The 26,473-nt window shown below is 41.9% G+C and overlaps 1 protein-coding gene across 24 annotated transcripts in view; it reads right to left on the bottom strand.

The window, feature by feature from the left end:
• Positions 1-7,953: 7,953 nt before the first annotated feature.
• Positions 7,954-26,473, bottom strand: part of ARHGAP32 (Rho GTPase activating protein 32) — a 319,968-nt gene continuing 301,448 nt past the window's right edge. For all 24 annotated transcript variants that reach the window (XM_076002670.1, XM_076002671.1, XM_020286787.2 and 21 more), the window contains 3 exons: positions 23,714-24,592; positions 22,045-23,027; positions 7,954-20,800 (listed from right to left, as the gene is read on the bottom strand). In XM_076002670.1, coding sequence (XP_075858785.1) covers positions 18,548-20,800; positions 22,045-23,027; positions 23,714-24,592 — 4,115 coding nt within the window. In that variant the 3' untranslated portion in view covers positions 7,954-18,547. The remainder of the gene's footprint in view (positions 20,801-22,044; positions 23,028-23,713; positions 24,593-26,473) is intronic.

The raw sequence follows: 26,473 nt of genomic DNA, 5'->3' as shown, positions 1-26,473 counted from the left end.
TAGCTGGGGTCAGCCATTCACAGCAGACAAGCTTCAACCTATCACAGGCTGCCAACTGATCACACCATGCTCAAATAAGGCGAATGCGGAGCTAGAACCAATCCAGCTGTTTCTGTGACTCACTTTGGGTGGGTTTTCTGTCTGTGAATACCCCCTGCCTACACTGCAGAGCTCAGAGGGAGTTCTCTGAACCTGTTTTTGTTTTGAGGGCTGCCCTATTCACAAATCGTTCTTTGCTCAATTAAACTCTCTTAAATTTATCACAGGTTTTTCTTTTTATCAAGACTAGGAGACAGGATATAGTAAGGAAATTCAACATATATATATTTCGAATTTCAGGAAAGGAGAAAGAAAATGAAGTAGAGACAATGTTTAGAGCAAGAATGGCTGAGAGATTCACAAAAATGCTGAAAAATATTAAGCCACATATTTAAGAGTTTCTACAATTCTAAGATAAAAACATTTATATATGCAATATTTATACATATAGGTATATACATCATCTCCACATCTAAGCACATTATAGTAAAATGCTAAAACACAAAAAACAAAGACAAAAAGAAAATCTTAAATGCAGCTTGAGGGAGTGAAAAATAGAACTATCTTCAAAGGAGTAACAATTAGACTTAAATTGCTTCTCAATAGAAGCAATAGAAGTTAGAAGACAATGGAAAGAAAATACATCCTACATTCAATGAAAATGATCTTCAAGAAGTCCACGTGAAACAGAAAGATTTTTAAATAACAGAAACTAAAATAATTAATTAATAGCAGACCCACACTAAAAGAAATACTCAAGAGTGTTATTCAGGCAGAAGGAAATGGTCCCTTCTGGAAGTTTAAAGATACACCAACCATAAAGGAGAAAATGGATAAATCTAACTACATTAAAATTAAGACTTCATTCCTCAAAAGATACTGTTGAGAGAGTAAAAAGTTTGGTTCCCAAGTAGGGGGAGATGCTCGCAACCAGTGAAATGAACAAAGGGCGCCTGTCCTTCTTTACATACTCTTATGCAAAGCATTCCTTGAAAGTAAGAAAAAAACTCAAAAAAAAATAGACAGTTCACAGAAGAGACTGATGATGAAAGAAATTTCTGGGGTCCTGGGTGTGTTCCCACTGACCTAGATGATGGCCACATGGGCATTTGCTTTGGAGTAAACCTTAGTTGGCACTTTTCCAAAGTGTCATACTTCACAAAAAAGGTTTTATAAAAAAAAGTAAAACTGGAAAAAAATAGGATAAATACTCGGTGGTGGGCAGGAGGATTAAGAAAATGGACTCTTGGAAAAACACATAGAGAATATCAATTGTTACAGCTAATGTTCTTTTTAAATTAAGTATTAAGCTCATAGTATTCAGTTATTTATCAAGCTTTATATTTTTAATAAGTATGCAAATTGCTTATAGTTATTAAGTCTTAGAAATACATATATTCAAATATATCCATCCTCAAGCACAATTCAAGATGGAAGAGCCTGCAAGCTCTGTCCCCTAAGGCAAACCTTCAAGAAGCACAGGGAAATGGGTGATGTTAGATCAGGGCCTCAGACAGGTGGCTCATTACACTCAACCAACAGAAACAGGTAAGGAGACTGCACACACGTGGATTCTAAAGGTTTCTTGTTCTTGCAGAGTCAGGATAACCTGAGCCAAGCCATAAAAAACTACTGGAGAAAGAAGTCAGATGCAGCAGGGACCATAGAGCTCGCCGTGGATCTAGCTGCAGTCCAGGGATTTCCTGTTGCTCTCCCTATCAGAGGTCTCACGGACACTTTCCTGGCTATTTCGACGCTCCCTACTTCCTTGGCTATAACATTTGTGGATCCCTGACTTGTAAATGTATTCATTTTCTATAGCTGCTATAACAAAGTTTGTGGTTTAAAGAACATGTATTCATTGTCTTGCAAAGTTCAGAAGTCTGGCATGAATCTCGCTGGGCTTAAGTTGCCAGCAGGGCTGTGTTCCTCTCCAGAAGGACTAGGGGAGACTTGGTTTCCTCACCTTTTCCATTTTCTAGGGGTTGCTCACATTCCTCGGCTCACAGCTGCCTTTCTCTGTCTTCAAAGCCAGCAACCTCCAGCTGAGTCTTCTACTTCACAGCACTGGGACCTGGGTTCCAACTCACATCTCCTCCGACTCTTCTCCTCCCTCTTCCACTTTTAGGGATGCTTGTGATTACACTGGACCCATGGATAATCTCCCAGTTTTAAAATGAACTAATTTGCAACTTTAATTCCCCTCTGCCATGTAACTTAACATATTCACCGTTGCTGGGGATTAGAACACAGATGTCTTTGGGGGGACCATTAACCTACCCCGCACTGCACTAGCTAATGAGCTTGCCTACACAGGCATTTTCCAATCAGTTGTATGTGTGTTTGCTTCATTCACATTTGAATTGGCAGCCACTGATTGTCAGAGATGAGGAAAGTTTCTAAAAAGGAATGGGAACAAAAATAAACAGATGAAAGGAAATTAAGGGGGAAAAGAATGCAGGGGACAGAATAATAATAATAATGCCCACTCATATCTCAGATAGGCCTTGCCTGGATCCATTAAACAAAACAAAAGTATATAAAAGAAAGGACCACCCACCCAAAGAACAAGGAAGAACATTTGGAAATTAAAAATACAGAAGTTTAAAAATTCAATATAAGAATTATTTTTAAATAACCCAGAAAGTAAAACAAAATGTCAGAGATGGATACTAGGAGAGAAAAGAGAAATTGAGTATTAATCCAGAAGTTCCAACATCCAAATAATAGGTGTTCAGAAAGCTGAGAAAAAAAAATACCAAAGAAAGAACTCTTTACATCCCCAGAACCAGAGATCATATATTTGCAGAGGGAAAGGGCCACTGAGTGTGCAGCCAAATTAGTGCAAAAAGACCCAAACCAAGGTACAGCATCACTGAAACTCAGAACACCAGGAGAAATGAGAAAATCATGAAAGTTTCCAAAGAGGAAAAATAGGTCACATATATAGATCAATAAACAGAATGGTAGACATTTCTCAAAAGAAGACATACAAATGGCTAACAGGTCTATGAAAAAATGCTCAATATCATTAGTCATCAGGGAAATGCAAATCAAAACTATGATATCATCTTACCCCAGTTAAAAGGGCTTTTATCAAAAAGGCAGGCAATAACAAATGTTGGTGAAGATGTGGAGAAAGGGGAACTCTCATACAATGGGAATGTAAACTAGTGCAGCCACTATGGAAAATTGTATGGAGTTGCCCCCCAAATCTAAAAATAGAAGTGCCATATGAGCCAGCAATCCCACTGCTTGGTATATACCCAAAGGAAGTGAATTCAGTATATTGAAAAAGTATCTGCATTCCCATGTCTACTGTAGCACTATTCACAATAGCCGAGATATGGAATCAACTAAGTGTCCATCAATGGATGAATGGATAAAGAAATTGTGGTACCTATACATGATGGAATATTATATAGTCACAAAAAAGAATGAAATCCTGCCATTTGCAACAACATGGATGGAACTGGAGAACATTATGCTAAGTCAAATAAGTCAAGCACAGAAAGACTAATCTCGCATGTTCTCACTCATATGTAGGAGCTAAATAGTAAAAACAGTTGATCCCACGGAGACAGAGAGTAGAACGATGGTTACCAGAGGCTGGAAAGAGTAGTGGGGAGGGGGATAAAGTGGGGATGGTTAATGGGGGCAAAAATATAGTACAGAGAATGAACAATGTTTGATAGTGCAAAGAGTGACTATACTTTAAGATAAAAGAGTGGAATTGGAATGTTCCTAACACAAAGAAATGATACATGTCTGAAGTGATAGATACCCCAATTACCATGATTTAATTCACACTCTATGCCTGTACGAAAACATATGCAACTATTATATACCTATAATAATTTAAAAAATAAATAGAATGGTATGAGATTTCTCAACAGCTAGATTTGCTGCAAAAGACAAAAAGCATTATCATCAAAATTATGAGGGAAGTTGATTGGCAGACTAGAATTATATATTAAGCCAAACCATCAAAGAATGTAAGAGCAGGGGAGAAAGATGTTTTCAGACATGAAATAAAATTACATCCCTTGCCCCCTTTTTCATTAAAAAGAGGGAATGAAATAAGATAGAGGAAAATAGGATCCAGGAAACCAGGGATTCCACCCAAGAATCCCTTTTTTCCTGGGCACCCCACGGTTTTCACATCTGTGAAGCAGGCCAGAGAACAACTACTCTGGGTTTGAGCAGGAAAATGAAGCACGAAGGGCTGCAGGAAAGAGCTATTACCTGTCTCTCTAAAAACAAAAACAAAACCCCCAAACTCACAAAGAAATAGAGATTATCTCATATCGAGAGGAAATTTAAACTTCCGCAGCAAAGGCTGAGGCTGAGCGGGCACACAGAAAACGCTGGGCGTTGCTCGGCGGGTGCCCTGCGGGCTGGCGGCGGGATGGGAGGCGCAGCCGGGGCAGGGGCTTCCCTCACACTCCTTATTACTGGAGGTCAGTGCACAATGACGTCCAAAATGGAAAAATCAAGAATGAGCACATTATTTGGGCACAGGGTGGTAGACACCAGAAGAAACACCTGAAAGAGTTGGAAGAGGTGGTCTCTGGGCAGTAGAAATTGAGAGATGAACAGTAACTATTTCATCATAAGCCTTGTGAATCAATTTGACTTTTAAAACTAGTTGCATTATTTTCATCACCAATTAGACTAATTCTCACATCCTACTGGACATGTCACTACCTTCTACTAATATTTCACTCTTTTCAGAGCATTTTCTCAAAGACTATTAGACACTGCACGTGCCCCTCGTGGTGGCCGCGACGGTCGCGGCCCGCGTTGGCCATGGAGGCCTCGGCCCGAGGGGCGGTGGGCGCTCGCTCGCTTGGCCAGGCCCTCCAGGTGGTGCAGGCAGTCGCTCATCATTAACAAAGACGCTGTGCCCAAAGCAAGCACTTCTGACACCCAGAGCAGGTAATTTCCAACTAGACGATGTTTGCTGAGATGTGTTCTGAGGAAATGCTCTGTGAATAAAGCGATCTGTGATCCGATCTGCGTACTCCTCCTTAGAACTTTAAAGTACTAGGTGTCGTGTGAATCTCTAAGAAATTCCGTGGTTAAAAACAAACCTGTTTAATTTATTATTTGCCAAGTCCATGGGATCCTGCCGTCTTCCGGGGTGGGGGCGGGGGCAGGGAGCCTGCTGTTAACAACGAAGTCCCGTGCACGGGACTCAGGCGGTGCTGCATGGGTCCAGGTGAAAGCCCAGAGCTGGTGAGCAGAGCCGCAGGCGTGAGAAGGGAGACTGCAGGGATAGATCTGTCCCAGGAACAGCGGCTCCTAAACCATGGATGAGACGGAATCAGCTGGGAAGTCCTGTTAACAAGACAGGTTCTGTGGCCCATGAAGACACTACTTTAGTGAGCAAGCACAGAGATCTGTATTTTTAAAAAGCTCTGCAAGGGATCCTGACATGCAGCCAGGCTTGGAAACTGCCAGGGCTCAGAAGTCCTGCCTGAACTTAGCATATGAGGAGCCAGAGTCTGGATGTTTTATGCCATTTTCTTAAAATAGCAATAAACAATACTTAAGAATTTAAAAACATGAAATCATCCTTAGAAATTGCAGAATCTCTTGGCCAGGTGAGGTGGCTCAAGCCTGTAATCCTAGCACTCTAGGAGGCCAAGGTGGGAGGATTGAATGAGCTCAGGAGTTCAAGACCAGCCTGAGCACGAGAGAGACCCGGTCTCTACTAAAAATAGAAAGAAATTAATTGGCCAACTAACAATACATAGAAAAAATTAGCTGGGCATGGTGGCACATGCCTGTAGTCCCAGCTACTTGGGAGGCTGAGGCAGGAGGATCACTTGAGCCCAGAAGTTAGAGGTTGCTGTGAGCTAGGCTGACGCCACGGCACTCTAGCCAGGGTGACAGAGCGAGACTGTCTCAAAAACAAACAAACAAACAAAAACAGAAAAAAGAAAAAGAATGAAAGAAATTACAAAGTCTCATAGTGAAAGCAACTCCCCAAGCCCACTCCCCACTTTGAGCTCTTCAGATTTTTATCCAACCAGTTAATCTTACCCTTCTTTTTAACAGGGCTGGTTCCAAAAATGTAGCTTGTCAGCTATTATTTGCCATCTCCCAGTATTTGCTGCCAGGTCATTGCCCTTAAAACTGCTTTTGTAAAAATGAAAAGACATGAGAAAGAATCACAGTGAATCACCTATTCAATCATACCAGGAAGCCGTGAATCTTCTCAATAAACACGAACACTTGTGAATAAAAGTGTCAACAGCACCATCTGGTGGCTGTTTTAAAACACCACTTTCTGTGCAGTAGGGATGTCAAGTCTCAGCTTCTGAAGTGACTCCTTGTGGTGACACAGGACATTCTTTTTCTGCAGGGCAGAGCTTAGGCAAAATAACAAAGTTTGTTAAAGTTACTGTTTCCACCCTTTCTTCCTTAAACTCTATGTATGAATGTACATATGTATGTAACAAACATATTTGAGTACATGACGTGTCAAGCTCTTGTGGAGCTAACAAACTAGTAAACAGACAATTAGCAGATTAACCAATAAATAAAAACAATTTCTGAATGAGCAGTGCTATTTAGAATTAAGAGGGTGACGTGATCAAGTGATTAGCTCAGACTGGGCCACTGAGGAAGGCATCTCTAAGGAAGTGAGATCTCAGTGAAGTGGCCTTTCATGGGAAGAACATTCTAGGCAGAGGGGACAGCTGGCATAGGAACCTGGGAGAGGAGATGGAATCAGAGAGAAAGCTCCTACAGGCCAGACTCCGAATAGTTTGAATTTAATTTAAGTGCTATCAGAAGTCTTTGGGGGAGGCAGGTGCCAACAGGAGGGAGAGGGAAGAAGAATGCTCCAGGTGGGAAAACAGTACGTTCACTGGACAGCAGAGCAGGCAGCTCCCAAATAACCTCCAGATGGCACAGGCTCTTGTCCCTAGGATTCCACAAATATCTTACAACCTCAGGATTGGGAAGGGATTCAGATGTTTGCTCCAATCACCCATTCAATGTTTCAATCCCTCCTGCAACACTCTTGCTCAAGTGTCAGCCATTTCTCATTGCTTCCACCATTGAGAGTCAATCAGACCAAGCCTGAGTTCTTAGGCTGGCTCTCATGCTAGTCACTTCCCTTGTAAGTCTCCTCTCTTTTACTGCAATGTGGGTTCCTGGCTAGTTGAGTCTGCCGCCAACGAACTCAGGAGGTGCCAGAGAAAGCGATCAGGTACCAGGTGTCCTCCTGGACAACAGGAGATCATGGGACTAGCAGTCAGTCACATTCTCTAAGACAGGGAACAGAGGTGCCCATCTCTGTAAGAGGCAACCATCCCAGAGATTATATCAAAGTACGAGAGTGATGGTATTAGTACATTATCCAGGAACACTTATTTGTGGTTAGTGTAGCAAAGTATTTTTTGAATCCAACGTTGAGTGATTTTGCCTAGCCTACATGTTTAGATTTTTAAGAAAAAGGTCATAAAAATCAAATGGGCCAATATAGCCTTGGGAACCCTATTAATTATAAACACTGGTAGGAATAGAACCATCTCCCACCATAACCGAAGTAACATACTTGCTAAGTGACATCCAGAGGAACACCCAAGAAGAGGCAGCACCTGTGTTAGGAGGTGCCAGGCAACAATGAAACCGGAGTCCTGGTTTCCCTTTCAGAGATTCCCTTTCAGAGTCTCCCTTTCAGAGATTTCTTGCAGCTCCTGGGATCCAAGGGCAATTTGAGCAACTGGAGTCCCAGTAATTTAATAGTCCTGCAGGGTCTATATAACATTGTTATCTCCTCTAAACCTCTAAAACTAGAGAAACAGATCATTCAGGGACACAGTCAATCACATTTGCCTAGATTTTGCCATTTCTTGGCACATAGGTTCTACAGGTTTGTTGAAACTATCCAAGCCTTGATTTTTCCTTCTCTTCCAAAGTTGCCATGGCCTGGAAGAAAAAGAGTTCCTATCACATCTTCTCAGTCCCATACCCTAAGATGGTTTGTACGGTGGATGTGAGCATGGGGAGAGTCTTTCCTGAACAATTAGAACATCACCCTTCCTGTCCTCCAACTAATACCTTGTCCTGCTTTCCCAGCACTTCTCAAAGCTGATCTCCTTTAGAAAGATTTTATGACTAATTCTACCAGTGTTTAGTCACTCTGGCAGTTGGCTTTAGATAAACTAAGCCTACGTGTCCTTCCTCCTGGAACCACCAACCAACACCAGTCATCCAAGTATGCCTGTAACATATAAAAGAAAACCAAACCAGTGAAGGGATGTGTACCTGCTACTGAAGATGACCTGCTGTATTCCAGGATCCAGCACGAAGGTCGCCCCAGCACATGCCTTCCATGTCATCACCGTGGATAAGAGGGACCCATCAGCTCATTCCTCCAACAAATACTGATGCACACACTGTGCTATAGCGCTGCTTAAGGCACTAGGGTATAAGCGAACAAGACAAAGCTCCTCTCCTCTTGGAGATCACATTCCAAACGAAACACAGATAATAAATAATTAAGAAAATAACAGAGTAAGGAGATAATAAGAGATGCTATATTAGAGTGATCAAGTGAAGTCATCTCTGAGGAGGTGACATTTGAGCAAAGACTTGAAGTGAGGGAGAAAGGCCTATGGCCATGTGGGCCCAGTGCTGCAGGGGAGGATGCCAGCCAGTGCAAAGACCGAGCGGAAGTGGACGTTTAGGGACAGGGAGGCCGAGGAGGCAGCAGTGACAGAGCGGAGGGCGGTGGTTGTACTTGACCCTCAACCAGCATTTATGGAGCACTCCTGTCCCTTTGTAAACTTTCTGACATTTCTTTAGAGCTGGAGAAAGACACATCCACTTTTTACTTCCAGAAGCTTCTCCTTCTCCAACCTATGGTTAGGAACGTGTGGATGCAGGGCCAACCTTTTGCTGCCATTGTGAGTCCCTAAGAGTGGCATCTCACCAGGCAACGCTGCCCCCAGTTTCTTTTGCCTAGTTAACTGTTACTCCTTGGTCTCGTCTCAGGGATTTTACCTGCTGCTCTGTGTTGCAGGAGGCGAAGGCACTGCTCTTCTGCAGGATGCTGTTGTGCCGGTGACAGATGTTGGGGGAGAACCTGGCTGAGACCGGGGTGGTCTGCGTCAGTGCTGCGCTCTGCTCCCAGCTCGGCTGGCCTTCCAGGCAGAGGCCCGCCACAGCGAGCTCACACCTGTGTGTGCCTTGCAGGGCCTTCGGGCTTGTTCTGGCCCTGGGTTGTGAGCAGGAATGACTTGTCTGACTTCTGGCCACATTTTAGCCACCATGCAGGCCCCTCCAGTGCTCTCCTCCCTCGCCATGCCACCCCGGAATTGAGCTTCAGTGACAGTGGGAAGGGAGCCAGTGGCTGCATAGAGAACTGTTACCCAGGAGTCACCTGGACCCACAGTAAACTTGGCTGGAGCAGGAAAAACACCTTTTTTTGTGTTAAGGTATCAAGATTTTGGTGATCTTACTACAGCATAAAACTAGCCTGCCCCGACCAATGGGGAGGGGTCACGTCCCCTGCAAATCAACAGCAGGTGCCTCTGCCTCACGGGCACTCCCGTGTTAGGGTTTCATGATCTTTGAAGGTACACTTTGGTCATGCAGTACCACAGAGCGCTAAAACCTGCAGGCTCTGGAGCCAGAGAGCTGGGCTTGAATTCCACTTAACCTCAGAGGTATGAACTCAGGCACATTAAACGTTCTGGGCCTCAGTTTATAAAATAGCAATAAAAGTAAAAATGCTACCTCACATAATTGTTAGGAAGAATGAGTTTATATTGACATACACAAAACACTTGAGAGCCTACTACACGGCAACTGATCATTAAATCACTAGTGTTATCAGATGCTGTCAATACAATTACTATACTCTCCTCTGGAACTCCATCTCGCCTTCACCAATCTTGAATCAGGAAAAATGTGTGAGGAAATGGGACCTGATCAAACTAAGAAGCTTCTGCTCAGCCAAGGAAACTGTCACGAGAGCAGACAGACAACCCACAGAACGGGAGAAAATATTCACGTTACAAATCCGATAAAGGGCTGATAACTAGAATCTATACAGAACACAGGAAAATCAGTAAGAAAACATCAAACACCTTATCAAAAAGTGGTCAAATGACATGAACTGAAACTTTTCAAAAGACGACTAATGGCTAACAAACATGAAAAAATGTTCAACATCTCTAATCATCATGGAAATGCAAATCAAAAACCACGATGAGATATTACTTACCTCCAGTGAGAATGGCCTTTATCAAAAAGTCCTAAAACAATAAATGCTGTTGTGGATGTGGAGAGATAGGAACACTCATGCACTGCTGGTGGGACTGCAAACTAGTTCAACCTCTGTGGAAAGTAATATGGAGATACCTCAAAGAGCAAAAAGTAGAACTACCATTTGATCCAGCAATCCCATTATTGGGTATCTACTCAAAGGAACAAAAGACATTCTATAAAAAAGACATCTGCACTCGAATGTTTACAACAGCACAATTCACGATTGCAAAGATGTGGAAACAACCCAAGTGGATTAATAAAATGTGGTATATGTACCCCATGGAGTTCTACTCAGCCACTAAAAACAATGGTGATTTAGCACCGCTTGTATTATACTGGATAGAACTGGAGCCCATTCTACTAAGTGAAGTATCCCAAGAATGGAAAAACAAGCACCACATGTACTCACCAGCAAATTGGTATTAACTGACTTAACTGACCAACACTTAAGTACACACATAGTAGTAACATTCATCAGGTGTCAGGCAGGTGGGAGGGGAAGGAAGGAATGGGCATATACACACCTAACGGGTGTGGTGCGCACCTTCTGGGGGATGGACATGCTTGAAGCTCTGACTCGGGTGGGGCAAAGGCAATATATGTAACCTAAATGTTTATACCCCTGTAATACACTGAAATAAAAAAACTTAAAAAAGAATAGAAAAGACTATTTGCCAAGTTGTACCATCCAGAAATGAACAGTGAAGCCCATCTCTCTTTAGCAACTGTTTTGTAAAATACCAGACCTGTTTTTTTCTCCTACTATTCTTTTGCAGCAATTCCCAGAGCTGCTTCTATTCCTGCCACCGTGTGCATTGAACCAGCCTGTGAGCAACAAGAAAGCGATACCTGCAGAAAACAAGGCCCATCTGCAGAGAAGGCACAGCTCATTGAGGTTCCTAAGACCATTTCTCCAAATTGCAAAGTTATCAGAGGCTGGATAATAATAGTTTTAGACATTGTTCTAGAATGTAGACACTGTTCAGTAGTCATAATCAGTGCTATCTGGATAAAAGCTCTCATTAAAGAATCACACATTTTTTGGTATTTACTCAGACCTCATGATAAGCAAGGACTTCACTTCACTACCACTATGCTCCAAGATTTACTGAGACCTCTTAACTGATAAATGATGTCTTGCATGTCTAACTGCCAAGACTCTCTTCCTGCAAGATATATGTTAACCAGGTGAAACCTTATTTTTTCAGAAAGGTTGACTCTGAATAAATTCTTAGTAACATTATACAAAATTATATCCCCTCATTCCTTTAACTGCTGTATGGTCCTGGACTATTTCATAGCAAAAATTCTGACTTTTATCCTGCATTCACTCTCCTGCTAAGCCCTTTAGAAACATCTGTTATTTCAATTAATTCTCACAGCAACCCTTAGTAGATGCTATTATGATTCCCATTTTAGAGATGAGAAAGTCATGGCTTAGTAACTGAGTTTTAGAAATAGCATTAGAGGGGGTTAGTAGTTCAGTAGAGGTTTTAGAATTAGTGAGAAGCAGTCAGGATTCAACTATCCAACTCTAAAGTCTGCTTTTATTAGAGCATAAGTTATGCAGAGTGCCTGGGTCTCAATTTCCGCTCCACATTCATTACTATGTGACAGTGGGCAAAGTGTTGAGCCTTTGTGTACCTTGATTTCATAGTTATGAGGAATAAATGAATAGATGTAAAATGCTTACAACAGCGACTAGCACTATGGTAAGCAGAGTTAATTATTGGCTGTTAAAAACATTACTATACTGTTGCCGACAATCGATAAAATACAAAACTAAAAAGTTAAATAAGCTAATTGATTACGGGACAGTTCTTGTGAGTTTCAATGAGAAAGAAGGATCACTTGGCCCTAAGAGCTATTTCTGTTTTCCATGCATATAGCATTTGAAAGTTAACAGCACAAATAGCAAATATGCATTAGCTGCACTTTTGACCAGCCCATGGGTCTCACACCTGACTTAACTATATTATTCATATACAAGCATATAATAGGAGGCATCGGTGTAGACAGGCAGCAGTATTTTGTCACCATTTTAGAGAATGCTGAACTTTCTGTATTGTTCAGCTCAATTAGTTCTTTTACATGTCATTGTTATACATGAGTCTCAGCTTAATATTTAAACACAGGAGACAGGGAAACTAATAATACATTTCTGTTTCAGTATCACTAAAGTGATGGGAAACCAAGGTATGAATGGGGAAAAGTAGTAAACCTAAATGAACTAAAGACAGGCTCCCTTTGAAAGAAAAAAAGGCTATTAAATATGGCCTAGATCTGTATTTCTCAACCACCCGCACCAGAATCACATGGAGTGGTGCTAAAACTGTGGATTTTTCAGTCCAATCCCAGACATCCTGGATTAGACTGTCCAGTGGTTGCTCAAAGAAGCTTGTTTAACTAGCTCTCCAGGTGTTTTATATGGATTCTAAAGTTTAACTACTTGCTGAGTTTACAACATGGACCAGTGGCTGAGAATTCTCAGGATGCTTTTCAGAATGTTTTCAGAGAATTAAAACAAGAACACTAATTGAATGCTTCAGTAACAGCTGAAGCTCTAAGCTCTGTGTCTGTATGATACTCTCGTTTCTTAACTGTGGATGCCGTCTCCTATGGACTAGCACTCTTCTATGGGGAGAGAGACTGCAGTTATTAACAGGGGAAGATGCCACTGTGTCTAATCACATAGCTTTCGCACAGAATGTCAAATGCAGGGGGAACTCCCACAGTCTTTTTGTTTCATTCTCTCTCCTGAGCATCTTATACAATAGCATCTCACTTGAAAAACACAAGAGGACTCTGAGTAACAAAAAGCAGATGATGAAAAGTCCACATAACTTGGGATAACCTTTCAGAGCTCCAGTTGAAAACTTTTTTCGCTTACCATTTTTATCACGTTAATTATGTGATTTCCAAGACAGATTAGAATCACACAGAGAAAGAGGAAGAGGAAGGTTCATAGGTAGTTCACAGACAAAACATGAAGTGACAGCGGAAAGGAGGGAAGGATAGGAAACTTTTAAAAAAGGCACCAAAACATAAAAAAAAAGACACTGGTATTAAACCATTTGGTATAAAAGCAATTTTTTTTTATCTCATTGTGTCCCTGGGAGTATCACTAAATTATGGTACAGCAATCCATACATATAAATGATGAAACTTTATGTTGATAGTAAACTTCATGGTTTGAAATATATTCTGGAAATATTTTAATTAAAATATTAAAAATAAAAATTAAACCTCATACTTTTCTAGAGGTACACTTGCAACTAAGCAGAAAACAAAGCTAACAAAAATGCCTTATTTCTGGTGTTTCCAGATGCCAAAGGTTTTCCTGTAAAGGAGAGTCCATATTACTTTAAAATGTGTCTTTCCTATAGAACCACAAATAACTAAAATCTCAAACACCACTAATGTATTTGTCACCAATTTCTCAATGACAAAGATATTGTAAAAGGGAGGTGCCATATTCTCATCAGTATGAAGGAAATTTGGTGATGAAATAGTTGGCATGGAAAGCAGAATCCCAAAAAATTTAAGTAGAAGACCCAGTGGAAATGTCATCAGTGTCTTTTCTTTAACCCATCTAAGCAGCTTCTGTGGGACCTCAAATCTCCGTCTGGGAGTGTTTGCTGAAGCAGATGTATCTTTGCTGAAGTCTGGGGTGTGGTTTGCAGGCATATAACAAACAGATGGCTGGCTCACCAGGCTTGTCTGGGCTAAATAGGCAACTTGCCCTGTTGCTGGCAAAAAGGGATAGGCCTCTAATAATTTAAAATGAAGAACAATCTGTAATTTATGACTCCCAGTAGGAAAACAAATATTCAACAGCTGAATATTGAGGGTCTATTTCCCTCCCAAAGTCCTGGTTGATACTGAAGTACTTCTTTTGAGAACTCTGGCACAGGAATAGGCTTTGGATCCTGCTGGGCAGCTGGGTTACTTGCAACACTTGGTTCAGATCTGTAGCAACTTGTTGCACTGAAACACTTTATGTGAGTTTGCTACAAGCCAGCTTACCACAGGTGGCCTAGCCTAGAGGATGATTCTTTTCTGGTCATTTCACTCTGAAAACAGGCTATCCAAGAGGCTTTGTGGGAATTTTAAAAAAATATGGTTTTTATTCAGAATTCCCTTCTGGAGGACCTGAAGCCAACTCAGTGTCCCGGGAACATGGGAGCTGTTAGACTCCTTAGGGCAGCCCTAGGTGTCCCAAGTCTGCCTAGACTTTCCAGGACAGACCAAGAGGCCTCTGCAGCTCTAAGAACAGTGTGTGATCTGGGAGAAATGTGGCCAGGCAGCATATGGTGGCAAATAGATAAAAACAGGAGACATTTAACCCATTTCCTCAAATAACATAACAGGCTGTGCCATATCAACAATTTGTCTTTTGGTCCCACTATCCCAAATCAATTACCCCCACCAATTTTATTTTAATTCATATTAGGTGAAAAAGGACACACATACACAAAGTCGTCTGTTTTAACCTGAAATAATTCTGTTGATATTTGAATTGCTTTCAACGGGACATTTGCTTTAAACCACAAGATATCTCCATCTCCAAGTACAAAATCCCTTCTCCCCCGCACCCCACCCCCCACAACCAACCAAAGAAACAAACAAAACCCCAAACCCACAACTCAGCTTCAAATAAGTTTGGAAGAAATGAGACTCTAAATATTTACATATGGGGCAAGAAATAAATCACAAAACTATTTACAAAAATACACAAGCTTATATGCATTAACAATTTACACCAGTTCACAAAAAATATTAAAACATAAAAAATCACTATATAAATTAAAGTTAAAAACTCAAAAGTATGATCTAAGACTTCCTAGGATGCTTCTCTCATGCAGGTCATGGTTAAAAAATCAGGTTTTGCTATCTCAGAATCTAAACTGTAAAACAACCATTTTTATTCTTTGAACATTAATAGTACGAATCAGAAAAGGAAAAAAGACCCTCTGTGCACACTGACAATATCTTGCACGCATTAAAATACACCATTCCCGACATTTCTGTAACACAGTACTGAAAATTACATGCCTGTTTCAAAGTAACTTTCTGACATACTTTTGCTTTCCTTATTATTTCCTTATACACACTGCTCAGGCAATCCTTTGCCAACACACTGGATGAGTGACTGACAGCGCTGGAAACAGTGAAATGGACTATGCCGGCTCCGTCTTTAACTAAAGGGGCAAATTTCAAATCTATATCATATGCATCTATTACTGCTCCAAATGTGATAACTTACTCTTCTATCCCATCACGTTAATGGTTCCTCCTTATTACAGCATTAGTGGTAGAATTTTTCAACCTGACCCTAAATTTTTAAAAATGCTTCGCCATCATAAGAGATGTGCAGGTCCTACCCTTGGGACTCCACTAGGGACTTACATGTTTGAAAGGAAATTGAATACGGTAAGAAACAAGGCTCAGATGAAGTTTATTAATAGAAAATGGCATCTCTGGGGTTGTCAGCAAAGTTTCTAGCCAGACATCCAGGGAAGATTTATTTCAATCAAACCAAACTGTGCAATCAGAATTCTGTCTAAAAGATAAAATCTGGAAGCATGGCTATTAAAATATCAATAGCATTATGGATTTAATGCATAAGGCAGTTCCATTTCCTTGATCATAATGCTCCATGTCAAAATGTGAAAGTCATAACATTCAATTACCCTATTTCTGACATCACACACCAGGCCATGATGCTGAGGTGACCTGCTCACAGTGATTTGCCATCCAGTTTCTACCCTACAGTTTTAGAAAGAGAAAGATTCGGGCATAGTCTTTCAAATAACCGAATCCAAAGTTAAGGCTGTTGCTACATACATTAAATGAGACAACTCTAGATTTTATCCAAAGTGTGTTTCACTCTTAAACCAGTAATTTGAATCATCATTCTATATTCAAAATATTTACCTGGTATTTCTAAACTCATAGGACATCATTAAAGAAATTGCTCAGAGGAATTAACCTAGTATTTACTTTAGTTTCGGGACTAAACGACGTGTGTGATAACAAATCCACAAATTTTAAAACTGGACCAGACTCCTGCCACTTCCTTTGGGCTCTAAATTATTACAGCCATGAGTATTTGATGGTCACACCAGCCCCTCTCCTAACCTCCACGCTGCTGGTGAGAACTTACAGGGCCGGTGTGGTATCCATGGAGAATGGATTTCCTACTTGACAAAAAGACAGTTAAGATAAAATAAGTACTGCATATCCACCAAAAATCAAACTCCTGCATGTAGCACCCAGTGTGTTTTCGTGCCAAATGAAAATTCCTATCAGGTTTCTTAACATTTTGACTATACACCAATTGGGTCTGCACTTTTAATGTAGAGGTCTAAACTTCCACAGACCTTTTCATATAAGATTTCTACTATGGTCTTTACTGCATCCCTCTGATCAATTCTGGGGAAACAAAAGAAAACCTTAGAGTATTTTCACATATAAATGTGGTGTTCTTAAAACATTTTATTTCTTTTTCTAGATATAAACCCTTAAAATGCAATCATATGATTTTTTAAAATAAAAAACTGTCATGAATCCTAACCTTTGTACAATTTGGCAGCAATAATAGCAGCATGATTTTAGCCTCTTAAAAGATTTTCTCCTTTGCTCTAAATAAAAGTTAATTCCAAGTTTTCAAAAGCCAGAGCAGCAACCATTCAGTAAATGGAATGAAATTCTCTTAGTGTCTTCTACAAACTGAGCATTTAAAAATATGTGAATATATAAAACTTGAGCATTAAGAGTCATGGAACAAAAGACAACCTAAACTCGTTTGTAAACAGAGGACTGCCTTGTCAGTCTGACGAATCCGTGGTGGGGTGGGCGGAGAAAACAGAACGGAGTGTGGCTAGAGAGCTCCCACTCTAATGAGGAATGCAACTTTGAAAAGCCCTGGGTATTAAACATGTTTAACATGTGTACGGAGTTATAAAGAGCAATACCTGAAATGCTGGTGCGGATGGCAACTACAGTGAGACTGTGACCACACAAGCAGAGTAAACAAACGGTAGGGAATGCCTTAGGGTGGAAACCAGAACTGCCCAGAACTCCAGCTGGTGCGATGGGGCTGCGTGCACCAAGTGGTTATGGCAGCAACTTACAGTTTCCTACCAGATAATTCACAGATACTTAAAAAATTCCCAGGGAACCTTTTACTCTGGTTTAGAAACAGAAATTAACATGTAAGTTTATATTTATGATAAATTATGTGTGTGTATCCAGTCAAACCATGCTGTTTTTTCTTTGTAAATGAAAAAAGCTGCTAATTTAGGAAAACAAATAGTATAACATGTTTTACTAGAATTACAATTTACCAAATATTATCAGGTGGAAGAAAATCTGAAAGCAGGCAACACATTAAAAGCATTGATATAGTTTTCTGGTGCTAATAACAAAGTTCACTGACAGTAAGTACTTTTTTCCACCTAAAAAATTTCCTTAAATTCTAATTTTAAAAAATCTCTTCTGCAGTGATATGAGCCTGTTCATTGAACAGTGAGGAACAAGTATGAAAAATAAAAATGTGAAGAGAACTCAGGTTCAGCCTGAGTCTAAATGGTCTGACATTTTATGACTCTTGATTAATGTGTACTTTAAAGTCTTGATTTCTTATCTTTAATTATAAGGTTGCTAATTGACTGACTTATCTGAGGGATCAGGGAGGTGTTTTCCACTCTAATTGGACACAAGACCCTTCTCAGACAGGGAGAATGAAGTGAGAAAGGAGTGTCCATCCGGGCAAGTTGTGCAGCTACCAAAGAAGTAGGAACACAACAGTAATGCAAAAGCCTACCAGGAAATACATGTAAACTGCTCTGAACTATGTAGCAAATACTAAGAAGAAAGGACAAAGTTAAATTCAAATTCGGTTAAAGGCAGTCCTCAGGCTCTTACAAATTAGCCCTATATGGCAAGTATGGTCTGTGACAAATTTCTTTACTGGGTTTTCAACACAGTGCTTTACAATCATTCAGATCATTTTTAAAGACAAAAATGACATAGTTTATAGATGGAATAGGTGGTAATGAAGCAAGGAAGGGGAAGAAAATGATTTGTTTACTTTTATAATTTTTTAAATGTGGTCAGGGGTTTTATAGCTTTTTCTTAATCTTTTTGGTTATTGAAAAAAAATAGAACAGTCCACTGTCCAGCAGAGGCTGCTTCAACTCTATTGCTCCAAGGCTCATTCTGCATGGATCTGTGTTTCAGGGTGCTGCAAGGACAACTCTGCGGGCAAGAAGGCCCCCTGACCCAAAGCGGTGGCGTATGTCCTGCTCTGCGGATGGGGAAAGCCAGGGGGCACATACGTCCCCATGTCTCCCCCCCCAAAGCCTCCTCGCTGGTGCTGAGGCAGGGAGTGGTAATCTTCCAGGTTATCATACTGGGACACAACAGTCATATTGCTCTGGCGCTTGCCGTGTGGTTGGTATTGGTACAGCATACTGGGGTCCCTCTCCATGTTTTGGGTATGATGGAGTTTTAGGCTATGACTCCTCTCTGGCTTAGGAGGTGGGACCACTGACTGAGGGAGGTGTTCTTCCTCCTTGTAGCAGTCTCTGGAGTGCTTCTCTGGGGCAGGAGGCTGCCTAGCCCAAGGCCGCTCCAGCTCTCTGGAGAGCCTCACCTCTTTGTGGTTCAGTCTTAAAGATTCCTGCCCTGATGTAGCATATTTTGCTCCAGAGTTATGGTAGCTGACTGGCTCAGAAGTGTCTGGAATCCCTTTGGATCCATAATCTAACTGGCCAGGTCCCTGGGGGTAAGGTGGCCCATTTTTTGACTCACAATATTGCCTATGGCTTGCTTCCTGATGCGCCCTGTGCTCAGGGAGACTACAGCCCATGTCACGAAGCTTCCTGTTCCTGAGGCTGCTCTGCTTCTGAGGGAGGGAGGGTTTCTCTGACTGTGTACTGCCATACCCTCCGTGGTGGTGGGCTCTGTCTAGCTCTGGCTCTGGGTGCTTCCTGTAGAAGCGGTCATCTCCCTCAGGACTGATGGCCTTGGCTGGGTGTCGGCCCTCCTTTCCCTCTGCCACTGAGAGAAGTCCAGTTTTCCCAGGATCAGATTTACTGCGCAGATGGATGACATAGATCCCTCCCAAGTCATCCTGCACAGTTGGGGTCATATTATCATACTGGGACATGACAGGCCCTTTCACCTTCTGCCGAGCACGGCTCTCTCTCCGGATGGATTGCATGCGGTACTTTTCCATGTCCTCAAGATCCCATGATGTGTAGGTGTGCTTTACATCAGCAGTTGGAGGCATGCTGACTACATTATGGTCATTACCAGAGAAATAGCCAGTCACGTTGGCCCGGGGACGTGAAGGCAAACCAGCATAACTGTACAAGTTCTTTCCTGGCAGCCTAGGGTTGTAGAAAGCAAAATCGCGATTGGGTAGGCGGTGAAGGGGTCTCAGCTGGACTGTGCTGTAGGCATCCACATCGCACAGGGCCCCATCGGGACTGTAATAGGAACTGGATGAACTGGAATATGGGCTATACCGGTAGTGGACCCGTCCATTCTCAAAGTAAGGCTGAAGCTGAGTTACGTGGTAATCTGAGCGGGCCTGGGAGGACTGATATGGCTTATATTGGTACAGGGGTCTTGGGCAGTAGGCTGGTTCATCATCTGGGGGAACTTCTGTCCGTGAAATTGGAACAGAGCGAATCATGGAAGACGGAGGGGCATGGAGAGACTGTACTCTCCGGATAGTAGGGTATGGTGGAATATCTTCAGGGTAACAAGTACTCCTAACCGAGGAGCTCAAAGAAGATACATACTCAATCCGGCTACATGGCTTGGAGTGGTGTCCAGATGCGTTTCTTCCTGGTGCCACATATGTGTTATACCGAGGACCCACGGAGGCTGGTGGCTCTGACCTGGCACCATACACTAGGTGTGGCTCTAATTTATTGTGGTGTGGAGGTACACTCTGGGGACGGTACTGGCAGTTTGGAGTCATACTGAAATGCAAACAGTTTTCTGGACCAAAGGGCTCAGTGGTGACATCAGGCCTTGCAAAGGAGGAGTAAACTGTTTTCTGAGAAGCATGCTTAGGTTGTGGGACAGGAAGTGGTAAAGGCAACACATCGTCCACAGAGGCAGATGAAGTAGTGACAAAGGAATGATAATTTGAACTGCTGGCGGCATCTGCACTGCTGAAGTGGATGGCAGCAGCGATCTTGCTCTCCATTGTCCTGGTGGGGGGAACTGGTGCAGTAAAGCCACATGAGTGCACAGGGACAGACTCCGCATGCAGGTGCAGCAGCGGGGCCCTGCCGCCTTCCCGCACTTTCTCAGGCAGGCCTGGCTGAGCAGCAAGAGTAGCCATGGGACACTGAGCAGCTGCACTGCCCTCACTGAGGAAAACAGATGCAGGGTCATCCATGGCTCGAGGTTCAGGTGGCCTCTCTGGAGCTGGAACTACTCCTTGAACCTATTGAAAGATGACAGTATTATGAGTGTGTTTTTTACGCCCTGCTATGGAATCAAATACTCTTAAATCTGTTACTCGTATGTTGAGGCTGCTTGGGGAGCACCATGAACTTTGCCAAGCCATGGGGTCACAACGGACCTGTCCTCACTGCCAGGAAAAGAAGGCCTATGCTGCTGTCTGGAGCAGCTGCCATTACCATCTTTGGAGAACCATTTGGGGCTTTCTAATTTATGATAGGTTTTAAATGTGAGATGAGGTTGCCTATGGCATTATCTTAATGTGCAGATCCAACAGAGGTTTAGTCAGCTAACACTGTCAAACTTAAAAATATATACCCAGTCTGTTGGTACCATTTCAACTCCATGAACATTTTGTTAAATTAAAAAGAGTTGATTTTACCACCTGCAGAGATTTTTGAAGTGACTCACAGTTGCACAGTGAGCAGTTTTAATACCTCAAATATGGGGAAGGGCAATATTCCAATCAGAGGCGTCTCTCCCTTATCTTTTATTTCACCTCAGTCTATGGACTCCATATGATCAGGCCAAATATGATCCTCACGGCAATACTGCAAATATGCCACCCCCAAGAAGTAGTTGGTAAATGTAGTTTCCTCCACTAACGGCCAGAAATTTAAGTCCTAGTTCATGGTGACCACAAAACACCTTTGGCACTTTTTTGAAAATAAGAAAATCAGGAAGAAGCCTTAGCATTCTGCACACTATATTCAACAAAACAACAAAACAACAAAAATTCGAGGGAACAATAATTTCTTATACTTCTCAAAATCTGCAAGGCAGAGTCTTACAGATGACACTTGAGAAGGAAGTATTTTCATTGTGTAGATGTGATTAACTGGCAGAGGGTGGTTAATGACTTGCCCAAAGTCACAATGAGTCAGTGATGAAGTTGGAAAAAACCCAAAAAACAAAAAACCCACAACTCTGACACTTAAAGCCTACTTTGTCTCATTTCATCATGATTTTTTAGTATTCACTTTAGGAAGAAATGGTAGCAGGTATAGTTACGCTCCAGTCATTGAGTAACTACTCCTTTCTCAGAGAAAAAACAGCATCAAAGTAAAGGCAGATTCCAATCTCAAATAGGAACTGCTTCATGGAAACCTGCCACAGGACCTAAACGTAAATGTTGCATGTGACTCAAAGATAACAACACATCCTGCTGAAAAATGACATAACTTTGGAAAAAGTATATTTCATCTCCCTGACTTCTTCCCCTCTTACCTTGTGGGAATTAGTTAATCCTATATTGGTTGCTGCTTGTACCTGTCCCACGACTGCTGGCTGCTCTGTTGACCTTTGGGAAGGAGGTGGGGGAAGGGGGCGATTAGTTCTATGTGCGCGCTGAAGGGTGGCGGCAGTAAAATCGGCAGCAGTGGGCGGTTCAACCACATCCCAGTTGGCTTCCCTGGTGCTCATTTCAGCTATTGCTGGGGTAGTTGTCATGTAAGTCAAGGTGGCTGTGCTGGTATTCTCTTCAGGGGACCCAGAAGGAGGGTAGATTTTGTCCCTAGGCAAATTGGAAGGTGTGGGAGATTTGTCTGCAAGTTCTGAGGGGCAATGAGGTTTATCCACACTTGTACCAAGGTAAGAAGGAGGTTGATCTCCACTGTAGAAATGGAGTGGAGGCTGGTCCTGATCCAGGAAGGAGACAGTAGGCATACTGTTCTTCCCAGACTGGTCTTCAGGAAAACGTATGAGATCATCAGACTTCTCTGAGTCTGTTAAGGGAACTGAAGTAATTCTGGCCTTTTCTGGGTCCCCAGATAAATAGGTTCTATGTGGCTGATTCCCTGGCCAGTCTAACTGGTGGTGCTGCTCCCCAGATTCAGTTGTGTTAGAATGGGTAGGATCCCCAATTGCTGTTGTCTCTGGTAGAGGCTGGTCGAAGTTTCCTGGTGTTCCATTGTGGAGCTGCAACTGCTCTGCTGGTCGATCTGTTTGGAAATAGGCCTTATCTAGGGCAATAGCAGAGTAAGAACTGGGCAGTTTATCTTCAGTTGTAGCCACCGCTATGTCTCCATAATTTGTATACCCAGCCTGAGAAGTCCCTGGTCTCTTCAGTGACTGAGTTGAGGCTTGCTGTGCAGACTCAGCTAATGCTAGCGCCAACATTCGGGCAACATTTTTCGGAGGCGGTGGTGGTGGGATAAGAGAGACTGAACTGACAGGAACGGAATCCTGAGGGGGATCATGGGCAACTGCTCCTAGTGGGAAATTGGGAAAAAAAAATGAGAGTGAAAAGGTAGCTTATGTTATCTTATATGGAAAGCCAAACACTCCCCATTTGATCATTAAAAAATAGGTGCTTTCCATATTTCAAAATGGTAATCCATGATCTTCCATCCCACATGCAAATGCAGTAGAAAACACATCTGGTTCAGAAGGAAAACTAAAAGAGTGTTTAAAGATTGCAATCTCCTCTTGATTTGCTAGAGATGGGGGTAAAAAAAGCAGGTCCCTCACCTGGCAGAGAAAAGATTGCTTAGAAAACAAGCTTCAAGTGCTTGCAGATTGTTATTATGAACAGTTTTTACATTTGATGGTGTAGGCTGGTTTGTTAACTTGTAAGGCTACAATAAAGGTATTTTATTAGAAGAGAAAATAGAATCAAGAGCTATGCAGTTGTGCAAAAATTATCCACGAATTCTCACTGTCCAAAGAGATAAGGGGACTTTTGTGAAGGTTTGAAGCAGGACCACTGGCCCCTTTGGGGAGTTTTGTTTGACTGATTTTAACTTAGGGCTTTGAGCCATCAGCGCCATCCATAAAAGCATTTTCTTTGATTAAAGGCTAGCTGTGGAGAAAATTTCTCTCTTAAAAGGCACAGATGGCACACAGGATTGAAGATCCCTCTTAACTTAAAGAAAGAATGGAGAAAAACAAACGGTACCTGTCTGAGTCTGTCCAGAAGCTACAGCCTTACTCTGACTGCTTGAGGCAGACTGTTCCTCTTTCCCTGGCAATTCTACTTCTTCAGCAGCCACCTGGTCCAGGGGCTGAACTTCAGATTCACATCCTTCTTGGGCCTCTCTCTCATTTGTTTTCATCTTTGCTATCTGGGTGGGGGATCTATTTGTGACATCCCTTTCTTCAACGCTTTTGTCCCAGGTTGGAGATGATGCATTCTGAGCTGCAGTATTTGAGACTGTACCAATGACGTCTGACATTCGAGGTGGAAGGGTCACTGAAATTGGCTCAGATATGTTCATAGAAGGTGATTTGTTTAATTTCCGCCCTATCTTCGGAGAGAAAGCATACACGACCTTTTCAGTCAATGAGGACGGCTTAGATGATTTCTCTTCAGTTGGGCTCAAGTCCAGGGTAAAGAATGGACTCAGCTTCTCTTGCAGAGGAGAAACAGGTTCAGAACTTGCAGTGCTTCCTGGAGTCTGAGACTGGCTACCACCTGCTTCTGCATCCCTTTTACTGGCACTTGGTTTATCCTTGGAGTATCCTAATGAATCTAGAAAGGAAGCACCACTCTCCAGACACTCTGACTCAGCCTTAGGAGGACTACATTGAAAGGACATTGGATCAAAATCCAGGCTGGCTACTCCAATGTCTGGTGGGCTCAAGTCAACATCCTCAGCTGAATGAGGAGACATAAGAGCTGGAATATGGAGCAGCCCTGTCTCCTCCTCACTCTCATTGTCATGGGGCAGATTGTCATAGGAATTACAGCGGTTCCCCAGCATTTCTCCATTAAAAGAGGCAGACAGTGCATCACTGCTAGATCTGGGTCTTCTGGGTCGGAAGAGCTTGGAATCACCTGGTAGAAATGGATAACAAAGTCAAAGTATGAATGTCACAGGATACACAACACTATGATGAGTCACCTACTTAGTACAGCAGTAAACTTACTATATAGGGTAAGAAAATGTGACTTCTCTTTTTTTTTCTGGAAATTTTCTCTCAGTGCACACAGATCATTTAAACTTGAAATAAGAAAACTCTCAAACCAAATGCTAAATAACAAGCATTTGCTATAATCAGAGAGAGAAAGCAGTATTTCATGGTCTGGATAGGAAGAAAGGACTCACAACTTTTGGATTCTATCACTGGTCCAATACTGACTCTTAGCATAACTTTGGGCAAGTTTTTCATTTCTTTGTGTCTTATTTTATCACTAACCCATGTATGACTAATGAAGTAGAATTAATCACTTTAAATACTATTTTGGATCTATACCGACAATAAGGTTATTTTTGTGGGGAAACATCCTTATAATGCCAAATTTCTAAAAAAATTAAACTTCTCAATTAAAAAACCTTTACAATCCTATAAAGTATATATACATATCTAGTAAAGAATTCCTTTCAGATACTAATAAAAATTTTTTTTTCTTTAAAAAGAATAGGCTTTAAGTTTCTCAAGCAGAGTCTTCAAGAGTGGCAGAGGGTATTACACAATTTTATGATGCTGCTAAATATCCAACTAGTAAGAAAGGGACTCTCAATTCTATTGGAATTATTATAATTGTCATAGTTAAAATGTAATATAAAGAGACAGAAATTACCTTACCATAAATATATTTATGAATGTACTGACCACTTATAAAATGAATCCCTACTCAAATATTATTTGCTACTTAACACTAGCATTTACCCAGCCCACTGCATTGTTTATATAGATTATCTTGACTATAGTTTAATTGAAAAGCTTGGAAAACTCATAAGATGTCAGCCATTCAGATAAAGTCATGTTGGAGAACCTCCTGACTCACAAAAAAGTCACTGGTTAATGAGGGTTTGGCAGTTAGAAGATGAGAAAATTCACCAAGATGATGACACCACAGGATACTTCAAAAGAGCATGATCTGAATACCAATAGATTAAGAAGAACCCTTGGCAAATCAAGGTAGCTCTTGGTTAGTTTTTCAAAAAGGACCTGCTTTATAACCCTGTGACATAAGCCAAAACTCAAATAAACGATGTCCTATTTTGACATGGCTCCAACCCCGGGGCCACACCCGGCTATCAGTCCATGGCCTGTTAGGAACCAGGCTGCGCATCACTGCCTGAGCTCTCCCTCACCCCAATCCCCATCCGTGGAAAAATTATCTTCCATGAAACTTGTCCCTGGTGCCAAAAAGGTTGGGGCCCGCTGCAAAAATCATACCTTCTTCCAAATTAATATTGAAGTAATTCTTTGTTCTAAAAATTAGTACGCAGTTGCAACTATAATCCAACTTTTGTTAATTAAAAGATAAACTTATTTGCACAATATTTTACTTTTGTTTTTCAAGTTATGTTGCAATCAAATCCTTTTCATTATTTACCATGAAATTTTGGCCCCTATTTTAAGCAGATGCACTTTTTTTTTTTTTTTGAGACAGAGTCTCGCTTTGTTGCCTAGGCTAGAATGAGTGCCGTGGCATCAGCCTAGCTCACAGCAACCTCAAACTCCTGGGCTCAAGCAATCCTTCTGCCTCAGCCTCCCAAGTGGCTGGGACTACAGGCATGCGCCACCATGCCCGGCTAATTTTTTCTATATATATTAGTTGGCCAATTAATTTCTTTCTATTTATAGTAGAGACGGGGTCTCGCTCTTGCTCAGGCTGGTTTCGAACTCCTGACCTCGAGCAATCCGCCCGCCTCGGCCTCCCAGAGAGCTAGGATTACAGGCGTGAGCCACCGCGCCCGGCCATGCA

This window comes from Microcebus murinus, chromosome 4, assembly GCF_040939455.1.
Source record: "Microcebus murinus isolate Inina chromosome 4, M.murinus_Inina_mat1.0, whole genome shotgun sequence".
Classification (NCBI taxonomy): Eukaryota; Metazoa; Chordata; class Mammalia; order Primates; family Cheirogaleidae; genus Microcebus; species Microcebus murinus.
Note: the sequence above shows the minus strand (reverse complement) of the source record. Positions and strands in the feature narration are given on the sequence as shown.